At 45.2% G+C, this 16,556-nt stretch overlaps 1 protein-coding gene across 2 annotated transcripts in view; it reads right to left on the reverse strand.

Annotated features, from left to right (window-relative positions):
- PI4K2B (phosphatidylinositol 4-kinase type 2 beta) overlaps positions 1–16,556 on the reverse strand; it is a 354,471-nt gene that overhangs the window by 61,078 nt on the left and 276,837 nt on the right. For both annotated transcript variants that reach the window (XM_069631865.1, XM_069631864.1), the window contains one exon: positions 14,189–14,248. In XM_069631865.1, the coding sequence (XP_069487966.1) occupies positions 14,189–14,248 (60 nt within the window). The remainder of the gene's footprint in view (positions 1–14,188; positions 14,249–16,556) is intronic.

Consider the following 16,556-nt stretch of genomic DNA (forward strand, 5'->3'; position numbering starts at 1 on the left):
AATCTAGGCTGTTCGATGGAGGGCACTCACTCTCGTCCTCTGGGCGGGGGGAGGTGGGGGGGGGATCTTCTTAAGCGATTTGGATGAGGGACTTAGAAGGCCCATTTTTCCCACTATTAGTGGGCTTACCCGGAAGCGTCAAATTTTGGACTATGGATTTACTAATGTTAGATCTGGGTTTAAATGCATTTTTTAGATTCTTAATTTTCTTGATTGGTTGCACCTTTGACTTTAGAGTCTAACTCCGTCTTTACACCAGACAATTCCACTGCTGATCTAACAAACAGGTCATAGGTCTTAGGCTCTTGGGGGGAGGGGAAGAATTTCTGACCCACTGTTGGAGCCTGTTTAACGGCTGGCCATGGTGCATCCCCAACCTCTGTCACGTCCTCATCAGCATCCTGGACGATTTCAATCCTTAAGTCAATTGATCTATCCTCCTGACTTGATTCCAGGACTCCAGTCCAGATCGCTACTCAACAGCCCTCCCCCCAAAGTACAGCCAGGCGAGGCCAGGGTGGCCACTCTAGAAGCACTAGGGGTCACGTTTTGACCCCCTCCACTACTACAGACCAGTCCAGGTACTGGGTAGTCTGGGAGTCATTTTGTTGACCTTTCTTGTACCCATTCACATGCGGTTCCTGTAATGGGGTCATAGATGTTGATAGTCTTTCCAGCCAGTACTGGTCTTTTGCTTGGATGATGGGATCCAAGATTCAATGAAGAATGTTTGCTGTTTGGGCCGAGTGTGAATCTAGATTTGCTTGACTGGCCGTAATAAAAACACAACAAAAATAATGTTCGAGTGCAGCATGGAGAGTACTGTGGTATTATCTTTTAATTGGTTACTCACTGTCTCGTAAAGTTTAGTGAAAGGGGCCATGGTGATGGACAAGGCCACGATCATGTTGCTATCCAAACTTGAGGTTTCCTCCGAGGAGAGTGGCGGACTCAGGGCATCCCTAGTTCCTGGGATCCTTTACCAGCCTGTGCTGCACTCCTTAGGTTGTTGCAAATCTACTTTTGTCTCTGGCTCTCCTCACATCACCAATACCAGAGCACAGCTAAGGGCGCTTTCTGTTTTTCTGGGGAGGGGAACTGATTGAGTGCTTTTAGCAACTCGCTGGCCAGGACGGCATTTGATTACACCCAGATTGTCCTTCACGGACCCAAGCTCCTCGGGACTGAACCCTGGGAGTTCACTCAATCCCATAGCAGTCCTAAATTTAACTTCCGCCAACATTGTTGGCGATGTCTCCTTTACATTGCCTTCATAAGTACTCCGCAGAGGCTGGGATGTAGTCAGATGCTCTGCTTCCATACTTACCAGACTCTCACAGAACACCATCAGATACCTCATTCACTTCCTTCATATAATGGTTTTGCTGGTTTTTAGATGTAGGTCTCAGAGGAGATTTCCTGTAGAAAAAAGCGCTGATTTGATAGCATGTTTGTAGTGAGGCCAGCAGGCCGCCAAATTGGTTCCACAACTACTAGTCTGAAAACAACTTGCGGATAAATTCGGGTTCCCGGTGTCTTTAGCACTGGCAGCAATCAATGCTGCCTCCTTCGGTTCTAGCAAGCACTTCTGGGCCGGAGTCCTGCCAGAGGACAGACCAGAAGTCTGGCCAAATGTAGAGGAGAGGAGAGGAGCTGTGCTTTTTGGTTTCCGCTGGATTTAAACAAATGCTTTGGGGCCAGTGTTCCTTATTATATTTATACTGGGTTCCAGTCCAGAGGTTTTTGGGCCAATGACCCATGTTGTATTTTGCAAGACAGCCAATAAATCATTGTTAGTACGGGACCACTTTGTGCCATTCGTTCTGTGCCCGGTGGCCAAGCACTGATCACCCCTCACCTCCACGGGAGTCTGTGCCGAAACTGTACCCAGGCAAGTCAACATTTCCATTGTAGGATTACTGATGAAGCAGCTTATTTTCATACACCAATTATGTCACATAATTTTTCTTCTCTGATGTCAGCTTCCTCACATGCCGGGCCCACACGGGAGCATTCAAGAAACCTTAGTAAGAGTTGGGATTGATGCTCTTAGAATTGCACCAGATGACGAAGCGTTTCCACTTATTGGAGTAGCAATGTCTGACTGGTTCATGCCCTATTCTGCAAAAACATTGGAGATGAGGTCTTCGTGTAGTCATTCGTACTCTATGGGGAGGGGGAAGTCTCTGCTGAGCAAGTCTGCCAGAAGATTGAGTTCCGCTGGAACATGTTGAGACAATGGGAACATCCTGTGTTTGAGTGCCCACTTCCAAATGTTCTGGGACAGTTTGGATAGCGAGTGCCCCCTTGCTTGTTCAGGTAGTAAATGGCTGTGGTGCCGTCCGTGAGGACCATTACTGTCTTTCCTTGCAACTCTGTCTGAAAAGTCTTGAGGGCTTTGAATACAGACAATAGTTCCAACAAGTTTATGTGGTTGGATGCTACTGCTAGGGACCAAACTCGTCTGCTGAAGGAGGTGAGGGCCCCCCCCCCCCCCGAACCGGTGAAAGATGCATCCGTCGTGAGAGTGGCTTCTACTGCTGGGGTGTGGAAGGTTTTCCCCTTCATGAGGTTTTCCCTCGACCACCACTGCAGAGAGCGAGAACGAGGGCTGCCAAGACAACCACTAGATTGTCCCATTGTCCGCTAGCCTGACAACACTGGCTGTTGAGCCACTCTTGCATGGGGCGCATGTGCAAACGTGCGCGAGGGACTAAATAAATGCAGGATGCCATCATCCCCAACAGTCGCACGGCCTTGCGTAACGTCACCCCTCGACCGGCTACATACTGAGGGATCTGAAACAGCATGTTTGGACCCGCTCGTTGGAGGGGAAGACGAGGCAGTCTTGTGTCCGCATTAGGGCCCCCAGGAACTGTTCTACTTGGCTGGGGTCTAGGCTGGACTTTTCCCCCCCGTTTATGGAGAATCCCAGAGTGAAGAGTAGGTCTATAGTCCGTTGGGTGTTCGACAGGCATGTTTCGTAAGAATCCCCGGTTATTAGCCAGGTGTCAAGGTAAGGATATACTGGAATGGATTGCCTGCGCAGGTGAGGTGCCATAACTGCTAGCACCTTTGTAAACACTCTTGGTGCTGAGGTGATGCCGAAGGGAAGAACTTAGAATTGACAGCGTTTGTCTTCTATCATGAACCTTAGATTTTTCCTGTGTCCAGGGCAACAGTGAAATATGAAAGTATGCATCTTTCATGTCCAATGTTGCCATGTAAACCCCTTGCGTTAGCAAAGGGATTACTTCTTGTAGCGTTACCATTCAAAACTTTTGTGGTTTGACAAATGTGTTCGCTGGGCGCAAGTCTAGCACAGGGCGCATGGTGAGATCCGTTTTGGGTACAAGGAAGTACACTGAATAAATACCCTTGTTCACCTGTAGAACGGAGACGACTGATTGCACCCTTTTCCTGCAGGATCTCAACCTCTTGCAGTAGGATTCAGATGTTCTGGTGTTAGACGTCTGGACTTCAGCCGGCCACCTCGATTCATTCCACTGAACTTGATGCAGTACCAGTGGGTGACAGTCTTGAGCACCCACTGGTCTGTGGTTATCCCCTCCCATGCGTGTAGGAATGATGTTATACATCCCCCGACCGGGGAGGCATGGGAGGGGACCCAGATCTGAGTCATTTCTGACTGGAGGCCGGGAAGCATCTGGGGGTGGCATTACGACCCCTTCCCTTGCCATAGCGGTGTCCTCTAGGGCAACAGACCCTTGTCCTGAGGACCATGTGTTGCCTGTACCATGTTGGTTATGTGGGGACCAAGAAAATGACGGACAGCGAAAGGAGCGGCGAGAACTCCCGCCCCCCACCCCCCCACCTCCCCAACCCCTCTGTTGAAATGGCCTTTGAGTGATTTGATTCAAAGATTTCAAAGTCTCATGTTCTTTGTTGGCAGTTTCAAGCGCCTCATCTACAGCCTTGAAAACAGGTTAGAATCCTCCACCGGTTTGTTGATGAGCGACGCTTGTGTCTCTGGTTTGAACCAAGAGTTCTTTAACCAGGCGTGTCGTTTCAAAAGGGTACCCTGGGCCAGGGTTCTCCCTGCTGTCTCCTCAGTGTGTAAGGTGTTTAAGGATGTTGGGGTCTACTTCCTTACCCTCTGATACAATTGTAAGCAGGTGAGAATGCACTGGTTCCGGGACCTCCTGCAGACCCTCCTGTAGTAGGTTCCATTGAACATCAGAGTAGCTGGCCAACAGTGTGGTATTGTTGGCAATGCGGGTGGTATATGCTGCCGCAGAAGTGATTTGCTTCCCTAGGGCATACCAGTTTTTACATTCCTTGTTGGTGGTGCCTCACCTGTGGACAAGGGTACCCCCGTCCTCTTCCTTGTTGTAGTAACCACGAGAAAATCCGGGGTGGCATATCCTCGAATAGAGGGGTCAGTAGGGGAGGTGCGAAAAAGTTGCTCTACCCGAGGGTTCACATGTTTGTGAAGGTGTTAGTAAGAAAGGGGCAATGCGCCTTTTAATGGAATTAAGTAAAGGGATAGCCTGGCTGGCAGGAGGCTTCTCCTTTAAAATGTCCTCCACAAAATCAGTCTTGCACTGCTTCCTGTGTGGCTATTTGGAAGTATCCGGCTGCTTTTTTTCAGAATGGCGTTAAATGCCATCTGGTCATGTATAGGAGATGCCTGATGCAGAGGTGGGGAGGAGGGAGGATCTATACATATAGTGTCAGGATCCGGGGTATGAGTAGGTGACAGCCATGGTGGATTGTCAAACTGGGGCGCATCTCCCCAATATGGTGCTTGATCAGTGGGATCCTCAAAGGGATCATCCTCCTGTAAGTAGGGGGCATGAGCAACCTCATCCTGATCTGTGAGGTCAAAGACCTCTTCATTAAGTGGGTCAGAGGTTCTCTGGATCTTGGCTAGTGAGGGGTAAAGGTCTGCTTCACTAGGTGTGAACCTCTCGGAGAAGTCAACAGATTATGCAAGAAAATTCATGGTCTTCAAATTTGTCCCTGGTCCACAAAGAGGAGCCAGTGGGGTCCAGAAGGGGAAAGGGCTCTTCCTGGGGATCTACCTGCCTAGAACGCCAAGATTTTTCTGAGCGAGTTCTGGATAAGGACTGGAGACTTTCAGAATATTCCTTGTGTCTCCGGGCGTGTGGACATGTCTTTAGACTGGTCCTTGGATTTACTGGCTGCCGAAACAATCTTTGCGAGACGTTAGCGGATGTTCAGCATCTCCGGGAGGGGTTAAGGCTGTTCAAGCGGCTTCGCTGTAGATTTCCACTGAGCCTGAACTTTAGGAGGCGCCTCAATGGCCTTGTGGCTTTTGGTGCTGCCGCCCTTGTCTGTAGAGTGCCCGGATGCATGCCGCTTATGCGGTTGCTGCTAAGGCTGCCAACTACGTGGATCGGTGCGCGCCGTCGAGCTTGGTGTACCCGTTAGCCCCTTAGACCGTTTCGACGGATCCGTTGAGGTGGTACTGTGGGTTGTGCGCTTGCCTTTAATTGTAGCAGATGCGTCCCTGTCGCCGGGGTGTACATTCCCCATAGCAGAACTCTCGTCATGCCTAGCGGGGCTGGACGGGTCTGAGCGATGAGAGGTCGATGGCATCTGTATCGGAGCCACGGTCGTCGCTTACATCCTCATCATTCTCCGTGCCTGTGGCGATGGGGGAGCTACCCTCTGCCTTCATAATGGCGTAGGCCGCCCACCGCTTAACTTGACGCTCCTTGATAGTCTTAGGACGCAAGAGCTGACAAGACTGACGGGACTCCTCGTGGTGATCGCAAGGGAGACACTTACTGCACCTCCTGTGCGTGTGCTTCCAGGGGTACTTGCCCTTACAGGAGGGGCAAAATTTGGTGTCCTGTCCATAGCACAGGTGTATTAAAGCGATAACAAAACCAAAGGGGCAAAGAGGGGAGAAGGAAAAACATTCTCAAGAAGAAAGACCCTAGATCCCACTTTCCCTACTGAATAGGCCGGCCTGAAGACCGGTCACTCCGTCGACAGTCGACTGGAGCACCCGCCGTCCAAGTCTGCTCTTCCGCTGTCTATGGCGGTAGTTAAGAAGTAATCGAAGAGGGGACAAATAATGTATAAACGACCGGCGGTCGGGAAAGAATACAATTTTGCAATTTAACAGCCTCCATTGAAATCGGGCAGAGAGGGAGACCAACACCAATTTATGGCTTAAGATAGCTTTTGGAATCAAGTTCGTCAACCTCAGACAGTGCTTTCAAACTCTTCCTTGAAGTTGAAATCAGAAAATAATGAATTTTGGCTAGACACAGGCCATACAAAAGGTTGGGTTCCACTTTTGAAAGAAGTCAAAAAGCGGGCCCATTGTCAATTTACATAGTTTTCTGTATATAATCCTCATTTGGAAAATTAAAGGCTTAACTTTGGAGTTAAGCATGGCTTTCCACATCACTAAAGACTGAATATCGTCAAGATTATATTCCAAATATCGAACAGCCTGTGCACGTTGGCAGACAAAAATGATGTTGATTGATTAACATCCCCCTTTAACCTATCAGGGTAATTTTTAATACACCCTGGTAGCTTCTTTTCTGTAGGAACAATTGGTTTCCTACAGTTTTTTTTTTTCCAATTAATTTGTCAAAAATCATTCGAATGGTTTTGATGATGACTTTTTTTGTGTTACTTTGCAAACCATGTACATATTATAAATGCTTTGTCTGATGTCTTTCCTTTTTCAATATTTTTATTACTTGTGTAAAGAAAGTTTTATAAGTTTGAATATAAAACGCTTCCTCTTCATTAAATTAACCTTGCACTCTAAGGACTCTTTGGTTTCTTTTATGTGACTTTTTTTCAAGCACACTTTTTTTTTGGAGATAAAAAATAAATGACAGAAATAAGGACTGTGAAGCGTGGGTATTTTAGTTTTGTCTAAAAAGTATAACTTGCCCTTTCTCACGCTTGCACAAAGGGGCACCCCTATCGTTTGGATAAATGTGCACGTTGTATCGGCAGATCGTTAATGGACCACTACCAGGTTACGTTTTAAGTTGTTAAAGAGGACAATCCTTGATGTATTGGCATTTGATAAATGTAAGGACAGTCAAAAAGTAGAATATCTGCAAACGCCAACCAATTAAGGGTTAGGCTGACCAGTCTCACAGGAAAGGAGACTGCAGTGTCCCATTTCTTGTCCATATCGCAAAGGTAGAGGTTAAACAGGATAGCAGCTAGGTTGCACACCTGCATAACCCCCACACAAGTCGAAATGGGATCAGTTAAAGCTCCCTGTTCATTGGTTCTGATCATGTAACTAGTGTTTGAGTGAGGTTTTGCAACCAGAAGTATTAACTGCAAGGGAAAGCCACGTGTTAACATCTTGGTCCACAAAATATTATGAATAATGCAATCAAATGCCGAAGTTAGGTCCAAAGATGCCATGTAGACTGGGCCTGCATTCGCAATTTTGGAATTATATAAAATGTGGGCCAAGACTATGGCATTAAGGGTTGTTCCCATTTGCTTACGAAAACCAACTTGATAGCGTGATAAAACTTGATCACATATGTGAGTTTCCATTTCGCTCAGAATAAGAATTGCAAACACTTTAGCAGAAGCATCCAAGAGCGAGATGGGACGAAAGTTGGCTGGGTTCGCTGAGTTTCCTTTTTTGTAGATTGGGACAATTACAGCAGTAGTCCACGTGGTAAGGAAAATGTCTGTTCAAAAGGTTATTGAATTTAATTTTCAAAATGTAGGCCCACAAAGAGGGATCCTGTTTCAAAACACATGGGGGAATGCCATCAGGCCCAGGGGTTTTGGATTGATTGAGTTTAGAAACTGCCCATTGGACGTCGCTTAGCGACCAAGGACAAATCCCCAAGGAAGTCCTCATACCATGATTGAATTTGACATTTCTGAATTCCAAAAGGGATCTTTAATTTATTGGTGATGAAGGTAGTCCATAAGTGAGCTGAGATGGAAATGTGGAATGGAACAGACGAAGGGGAAGAGATTTTTCTAAATGCCACCCAGACAGATCGCCTACATAGATGACCAAGTTTTTTTAGCATGATCATATAAACAAATATTTTATCGCTTTCACTTTGTTCCTGTACGAATTGGCAATCTGCTTCTGCGCAAGAAAGGACTCATTGGAAAGGTTAGGACATTTGAACATTTTTTTTTTAGGAGTTTGATATTTTCAAAACAGAGTAAAAGACATTACAAAACAGTGCTAGAGATCCAACCAAGTTGCATACGAACAGTCAAAGCATTTCCCCCAACAGTGTATGTCACCGACCCAGCCCATTATGTTTATAGTTTCTGCTGTAAACTTCATTCTAAGGTTTTCAGGCCGATTAATTGCAACAAGATTTTGGCTGGGCAATGCCTATGAAGTTGGTTAAAAATGAGTGCCACCAGAAGAGGAGGTTGCGTCAAAAATGGTAACACTAGAAGGCCAGGTGGAATCATTTGCATTTTTCAAAATAGACGGTTCTCCTGACAAAGGCTTGGTAGGTAATGGGACCGATACACAGACCTGTGGTGGCACATTCAATGCAGGGTTACAGGTTACTCCCTTCACCTGCCGATTAGTGCCGACCCTTTTTATTGACGCTGTTGGATAGAACAGCGACAATTGAGTTTGCTTGGTCAGTATAGTATGTGAAGAATCATGAGAAGAATTGGGTTTCTAGAATTCAGCTTTAGAAGGTGCATTTTTAATGATTGAGGCTTCAAAAGTGTTGGGGAGCTTGGCTGATTTACCAGTGGATCAGAAAGATTTTTATTATTTGATTTATTTTATCATTAACTTTGTTTGGATAATATTTGTCAGTGCAGTAGACTTTATTTGATTTACTTGAAGAGCTAGACGACTTTCATCATTCAGCTAATTTACATCAAGCATATACTCTTCATTAGACAAGTTCGAAAGATTTTTGAATTTCAAATTGTGCGATTTCATTTTTGTTATAGTTTGATTTTGAAGAGCCTCTGCCCTTTGAGTTTTTTTTTTTTAAGGCCAATCTTTTGATGGCTCGAATATGAAGCCTTCTCGCTTTACGAGACGAACTGTTTGGGAGATGAATCTACCACAGTGTAACCATTATAGTCTTCCATAATTACATTCAATTCAGGTGGTAGATCCTCTTGGTCTATAAGATCTGTAAGAGCAGAGTGACTATCTAAATGTTGAATATGAGGAGTGTTTTCCTAAACAATATAACCATTTTGAGCATCACAGTTAAATACGTGAGAGATGATTGACACGTTTTTATTTTCAAGTATGTGTTCCATTTCACACATTTTTGCAGAATTAGTTAACACATGATGCCATATATCCCTCATTTCATTGTGTTGTAGGACACCATGCCAAGAGGTAGAGGCTATAAGGGCTTGGGCATAGGATTTTGGAACATCACAATCAAGTTTATTGGTATTTTGAGAGGTGCATACCAATGTCTCAGCAGGTAAAGTTTGAGACGCCTTTGACAACAAGGTAGGCTGTGGGCAGGATACAGCAGGTGATAAACTAATTGCAGTCAATAATTCCCTAGCACATATAAATCCTTCTAGCTTGTTCAGTTTAGCCGTAATGTTGGCCATCACATTTTTTTATATCAGAGTTCCAAATGAGTTATTTTGTGAACCTTATCTAATAAATTCAAAATTCGTGTCAGTACGGACAACTCAAGATCTAAGTTGTTGGAATCGGGATACATCAGTGGGTCAAACATCGGGGCTTTCCTTTGACGGTCATCACACATGTGAATAGTTTGAGGAGAAATAGAAGGGTTCTGGTGATTATACTCATGAGAGAAACTGTCCTCCAATTGAATTTTAGACTTCAAAATAGGAGAACTCGCAGAGGGATTACATTGATTTTTAGGGGGAGGAGTATCAAGTGTATTAAAGGCATACCGTGCATTTGGTGGAAATTGCCTCTCATTGAAGAAATGCACTTCATCAATTCCTCCATGAGATGCAATTACAGGTGTAGAAGGTCCCAAGGATAAACTTACTTTTTTGCCCAGTTCGGCCAGAACGGCGGGGGCTAAGATGGATACATCAGAGATTGATTTATTCAAATATTCAGAAGAATAGGAAGGTGGAATAGTATTAGTCGTGTTAGCAAAATGCTGAGTTAAGAATTGGGTGAACAGAAAACTATCGTGGGCTTCATGTAAAGGAAATAAATGGGTGCGTTTGTTTAATACCATGTCCTTCAGTTGGATGACCGCAGTGGCCTTTGTTTCCATTACAACTCCCTGAGTGGGACCCTCTAATTCCCCTCTATTAGGTGCAATATCCAACGGTGGGACAAGGGGATCAACTACAGGGATTACATTCTGCGGACTTCCACTTGTGTGGTCATTACCACTAGCAGGGTCATCAGACGGCCCGTGAGTAGTAGGGGATCAGTACAAACATGCCCACTATGGAGTCCCCGCACCATTATAAGTTCTTATCTCGCATAAAGTACACAGCTGTTATACAAGACCTTATTAGGGAAATCCTCTGGGCCTTATCAGGAGGAGGGCACAGAGAAATTGGAGATCGATCATTTGTAATATGAATACAAATGTAGCTTTTCCCTTCACAGTTTTCTATAATACAATTTGATGATACAACAAGACCAGCTAGTTAGTGGTTGATATCGAATCCAACACACATTGCCCAATAAAGGAGCAGAAAGCAAGGAGATAAATTGGCGACACCAGTGTGATATGAAAAGCACTGGTTACAAAGATCAAGCACATGGCAACGGCATGTATTAAACAAGTGATTACAGACTTAGCCTTAACCAACAAAGCTAGAACAAAAGTATCGGAATGTAATGACTGCTGGGTGCCGTAAGCGCTCAGATCTGGTAGCAAAGGGCATAAAATTGAAAGGGGAAACATTATCTTGCATAAAAAAGTAGAAAAAAAAGCTGCCACGCGCACAGCCAAATAGCACAACAGCACACTTAAGTGCACTTTGCGTGCGCAAGCACGTAGATGTTCTAGGGTTGCTGGGTAAAGATTGGCAGAGTCCGAGGGCGGCCGTGAGAAGCATTGGTAGGCAAGCGATTCCTCACACGGCAGACATCCGGGGCACCCACAGGTTTCAGGCATGAGTTTCCACAGTGTAGGGCTTCCTCTTGCAGACAAGGACCGAAGACTGGATATGTCGACGAAGCCACAGGCAGAATCACCAGCACAACAGCACACTTAAGTGCACTTTGGTGCACTTAGGTTTACAATTTTGCAATATGCAAGAGCTCCGCATAAGGCGACCAGCTAGTTGGGCGGAAAAACACATCTGAGGGACCTCGACGCGTGAGGGATTTTAGGTACACTCTACGTCCTTTCGATCCTCAAAAGACAAGATGCAATACTCTGCTGTTACCACTAGATGTCGGACTAAGCAGATTCACAAGCGTCAGAAATCTTGTCTCATTTCCTCCCTGCATGAATGCTGTGATGTCATCAAGGAGTTATTCAAGTCCATGGAATGTGCGTTTGTCCTGGTGAAATGTAGCTAGCATCCTGGTTACCATTTAGTGTGAAATATGAAATTTATTTAGGATTAAAACACCGAGGAATTACAGGGTTAAGTGGCTTTCAGCATGGGCTTTAATGTTTTTTTAAACTTTCTTCATACAAAGAAAATAGATAGCTATGTTATACGAGTTTGCGAACAGTAATGTTATCACTGGAGAACTATTGGTCGGTATGAGGAGTGTGTGCTGGCGAGTATGGAGAAGCATTTACAGTTTGAGTTGCTTGAGCTGGATGTTCACCACATAAGGAGCGAGTTCACGGTTAACCATGGGGAAAGGTAAGTGGTGCATGAAATGTGGTGTATGACTATGTGCTGAAGGACATTTAGCATGTTCATTCAGTGTCAAGAGGATGCGGCCACGGTCGTTGTCAAGGGAATATTTTGACTGAGCAATACTGGTTGAGTTTGGAGTGATGTGGGGAGGACGCTTCCTGCATCGCAGCCTTAGCTGCTGCTGGCTAGGACAGGGACGCCCTCCTGTAGCACAAGTTCTCACCATCTTCTTGGAGTTGAAGATTGATCAGTTTTGGAGTTCGTACTTTTCTTTGAAGTCAAGAGATTTCCAGTTTTTAGAGATATGCCAAAACAGAATTTACACATCGCACTGGGAGGTTTAGTGATGTGTGTGGTGTGGGTCTTGTCGAGTTGAGGCATTACAGGGTCCATGATTTCATCTCGTTTTGTTGCTTGATGGGGTTTGGACATACATGCTGCATGGTCATGTGTGATAGGTTACCGTATTGGATGTTGTAGATCAATCTTTCTCTGTCCCACGATTATGAGCGGTTGAGTTCTTTTTGGTTAGTAAGTTAGACGACTGTGCCCATCTTGCCAATGGGATCCATAGGCTGTGTAGTGCTTTAGTTGGTGTTTGATTTGCCTGGCCAGCAAATTGGGTTGGTAGATTTTATGGCTGATGTTCCCGGATCGTTGAGTTGCCATTTGTTGTGGTTGTGATTTTGTGTAAGTGGTGGTTGAATGTTTACACAATTTTCTGCGGTTGTGTCATTCTGAATGTCAGCCCTGTGTATGGTTTATTTTGCAGGAGATGGTGGTTGCCATTAGAGTGTGTGTTTGATCTCTTGTTGTGCAGTAGGCTAGCGTGCCAGCCCAAGGAGGGGCAGAGTGGCAGTCTAGAGGTCCCCCATTGGCAGTGGTGGATGGGAGGAGTTGTTTCCCCGGTGGTTCATGGTCGTTGTAGGCAGTAGGCCTAAGAAGGGGCAGGTTGGTGCCCTACAGCAGCAGTCTAGATATTCGCCGGTGGCAGTGGTGGATGGAAAGTGAATTGTGTTTTTCTTGGTGGTGTGTCTAAGTTTGTGGTACGGTCTTTCTGTGGAATGTCAGTTACGCTTGGTTGGGTGTCAGTCTATGGTGAAGGTGGTTGTGTGGTGAGGAGAGTGGTGTGGTGAAGTGTGGTCAGTGTTGTGGTAGTATGGAAGGTGTGTTGTGTGGTCATCGTGTTGTTGTAAGAAGGATGATGTGTTGTGTTTCCTCCTCTGTGTGTTGTCCCCTCTGGCCCAATCTTCCCGTGTATGTGTGTTGTATGCAACTTGTTGAAGGAATAGAAATGTGCTGTGTTTTGCCTTTCCCCTGTGGTGTTGTTTCCTTGTGATATGTTCAAGGAAGGGAGGTGTGTTGCATCTCGTCTACCTTCTCCCTGGATGCCTGCATGAATGCTGTGATGTCATCAAGGAGTGGTATGTGATGGCATGAAAGGTTTGTCAGAGTTCCAACCCAGGCAATTGGTGTAATGTAGCCTGGGTGGTGGGAGCCATTGGGCTCCCCCCGTAAGACCTATACTCCTTGATTATCCATCCTGAATCGGATTTACCTTGTAACCCAATAGACTAAGATGTTATATGCTGCCTCAGAACCTACATTACAACACCTAGCAGTTTGTGATTGAGGAGGTGAAGATGGAGCTTCTCATCAGTGCCTCAAGCGTGGATTAACCAGCAAAAAGACATTTGTTTAATGCCTCGATTTTCCTCATTGATCCTCTAATGCGGAGGAATCATCCAAGGCCAGCACAATTGAAAATCTGGAGCCATCGGTGGGATTGTGTGGGCATCCTGGGCTCCAACCCCAGTAGTCATGTTTTAACAATGGTTGAAATACTTTCTTTACATTTTTGTATTGGATGTTAGTGTTTATTCAAGTTTTCATAGCAGAGAAAAATGCACAAAACATACAATTTGTTGTACAAGAAATCTGCAACATACTGCCTTATTTTCAGGCACAAACAGCCATTTTCTGTATTTAACAGTTTTCTGTAGGGTTGGAATCGCAAAATAAGACAAAAAAGCCACTAAATTATGAGCGCACAATGACAGCAAAAATTGGCAAGCCATTAGGTAGTCTGGTAAAGCTAGTGTAAGTTCAGAATGACATAAGTATTCAATAAAATATTAGCAACTTGGAACGTTGGGTTGTTTTCCATCATTACAGAGCTTACAGGGTTTCCCTTGCAATACATGAGGGCCATACACATCCTTGAGATTGTCTTGGAATTCTGAGACTTCTTTTTCCAGCCTTTAAAATGGGAGTCCCAGAATTCAAAAAGCAGAGAGACTGGATGGCCTTTTCACACTTGTCATGTGAAAACTTGAGAGCAGGTATTTGGATAGCCGGTATCTAGAGATGCAAAATTATGGATATGATAGTTAGAAACTTAACATACCTGTCCTCTCATCACAGACATCTGCTTCTCAAACGTTGCCTTGTCAAATCCTGTATCAGTCTAAAGCAAACATATTTTAATTAGTCAATGCCATGTTTAAAGTAAATGTCCTTGGTTAAAATGATCATTTTAGATGACATTTATTTACATACTTCAGACTATGTTACCAGCATGCAGGTTTTGTTGTGGTACCTTTAAATTCTCTAAGTGGTACCTTTTTAAAAAACGTTTTTCTGGAAATAATGAGCATGTGTATGCAAGGGTATTGCATGTATATTTTGTGTTAACCTACAACTAAACCATTTAACATCACTTATCATAACAGTTTGTGGCATAACATTTATAGGCTTTTTGGGCCAAGAACATCAACAAATGAAATACATTTGCATCACTTCTCATACAGCAGACGTTATAGAATTAAGCTAAGCAGTACAATATTTCAAATGGAGATATGCCGATTTAACATGGTCACTCTGACTGGGTAAGGAATGAAACATCTTGGACAAGACATCCAGAGTGTGACCCTTTTTCCCCACTCCCTCATGTATTTTGTGATTTTGAACACGGTTTCTTTTGATTTTGGAGTCTGAAACTCCATAGGAATCATCTTTTACATTGTGTCACACAACACCTTCAGTGCAGTGACACAGGGAAGTCTCAGATTTCCCAAAGGTTTAAAATACCTTCTCTTGGATAAACTTCTGTTTCCAAGAGCAGTAAAGTGAAATTGACTTTACTTACCATTGTAACTTGCTAGACCCAGCACGCCCTATCTTACAATAGAGTGCTGGAGGGGTTACCTGGTATCCCCTTTGTCTAGCTTCTCATGTAATATTTTAATGTTAACCTTTTCTCACTGAAAGGCTGGTGGCAGTGGTTTCGTTTTAACTACCAGGGTGAGCATTTACTGCAGGCTCTGTTTGCAGCTACAGTAAAGCAAACAAGGGTGCCATTTGTCAAAATCTCACCAGTTTTGCCATTTCTTTGTGGAAAGGTCCTTCTTGAGATTTATGTCACGCTCACCTGATTCCCACGGAGGCGCAGGTCTGGCTTCGAGTGCTGATGCTTCTTCTATGGTGAAGCGCAGGACTCTGAAGATGGACTCACTGGCTCGCAGGAATATTCCCCTGTGCGTGAAAAGGGAGTATTACCTACTGACGGAATAATGCTCAAGCCTCCCACTCCCTTCCAACCCTCCACGATACCCTTCCTCGATTCCCCGTGAAGTCTCACCTTAGGGTCTGGAAGGATGAGTTCTCCATCCTGCTTCTGATGCAGGGGCGCGTTGAAACCCAGTTACTTCACTGGATTGAGGTTTGATGGGAGTTCAAATAAGCTTGGCTATTCAGGTAAGGCGCTGTAAGAGTTCTGTAGCAAGTTCAAAAGTTCAAGCTTAATAATAATGTTCATTGTCTTATTGCAGCAAGCGCTAACGCTTATGTCTTTTTCTCCTTAGGGGCCGGGGTTCGGAATGCCGGAGATATGGCGCCGACCCGAAGTGAAACGTGCAGTTCCAGTAAATGACAGGTAAGTTCTGGATGAGCGTTCGGATAATGTCTTTGCATTTGCTCATTCAATGTCTGTCTTTTTTCCCCATAGGGTCCGGGGGCCGGAATGCCAGGAAGCGGCAGGACCCGAAATTAAATGGGACTGACCCAACAGGTAAGTCTTAGAAGGAAACTGAGCTTTTCCTATTCCCTTCCTTCTCTCACCTTGTGTTCTTGTCTTTTTCTCTCTAGGCTCTGGGATGTGGCTGCGGATCCGGATGATCGCTGCTGAAGATGGAGGTGCCCAGGAAAGGTGAGTGAAATGCAGCGCTGCAGCGATCGAAGCGAAATGCTTTTAAAATGATGTCTTCCCTTTCAGGATCGTCGGTGTGAAGTCTCCGTGATGCAGCTTTAGCAGGTAAGGTCTTCTTTCTCTCCAATTCTCTCTTAGCAGGTGACCCAGGATGCTGACAGGCGTGGCTGAAGTCCAGAAGCAGGAGCTGACACGGTGAGCGTCCAGCTGCGAGCAGCAGAACAACGTGAAGCGTGAGTTGCTGATCGGGCGTGGTTTAAATAGCTTTGGTAGAAGTTCCAGGTATGTATCCTTCCACCGATCAGGTATGTACCCTTCCCCGACCACACCCAGGGGAAAGTAGTTCCACAGGTAAAGTAGTTCCATTCAGGCCTCAAGAGGGCCTGGATGTAGCAGCATGGTCTGCATCAGGTAAGTGCACATTAAAACACTTGAACACATGTCTAGCTTTATGAGCCTGGCGCCTAAGGCGCCAGGACAGGGGTCCAACATGAGCCTGGCGCCTAAGGTGCCAGGACTGTGTCCAAAGGGCCCCAGCTTGGGCCCGCTGGCACTTCCCTGGGGGAAA

Source organism: Ambystoma mexicanum, chromosome 6q (assembly GCF_040938575.1).
Source record: "Ambystoma mexicanum isolate Mex_15411 chromosome 6q, UKY_AmexF1_1, whole genome shotgun sequence".
NCBI lineage: Eukaryota > Metazoa > Chordata > Amphibia > Caudata > Ambystomatidae > Ambystoma > Ambystoma mexicanum.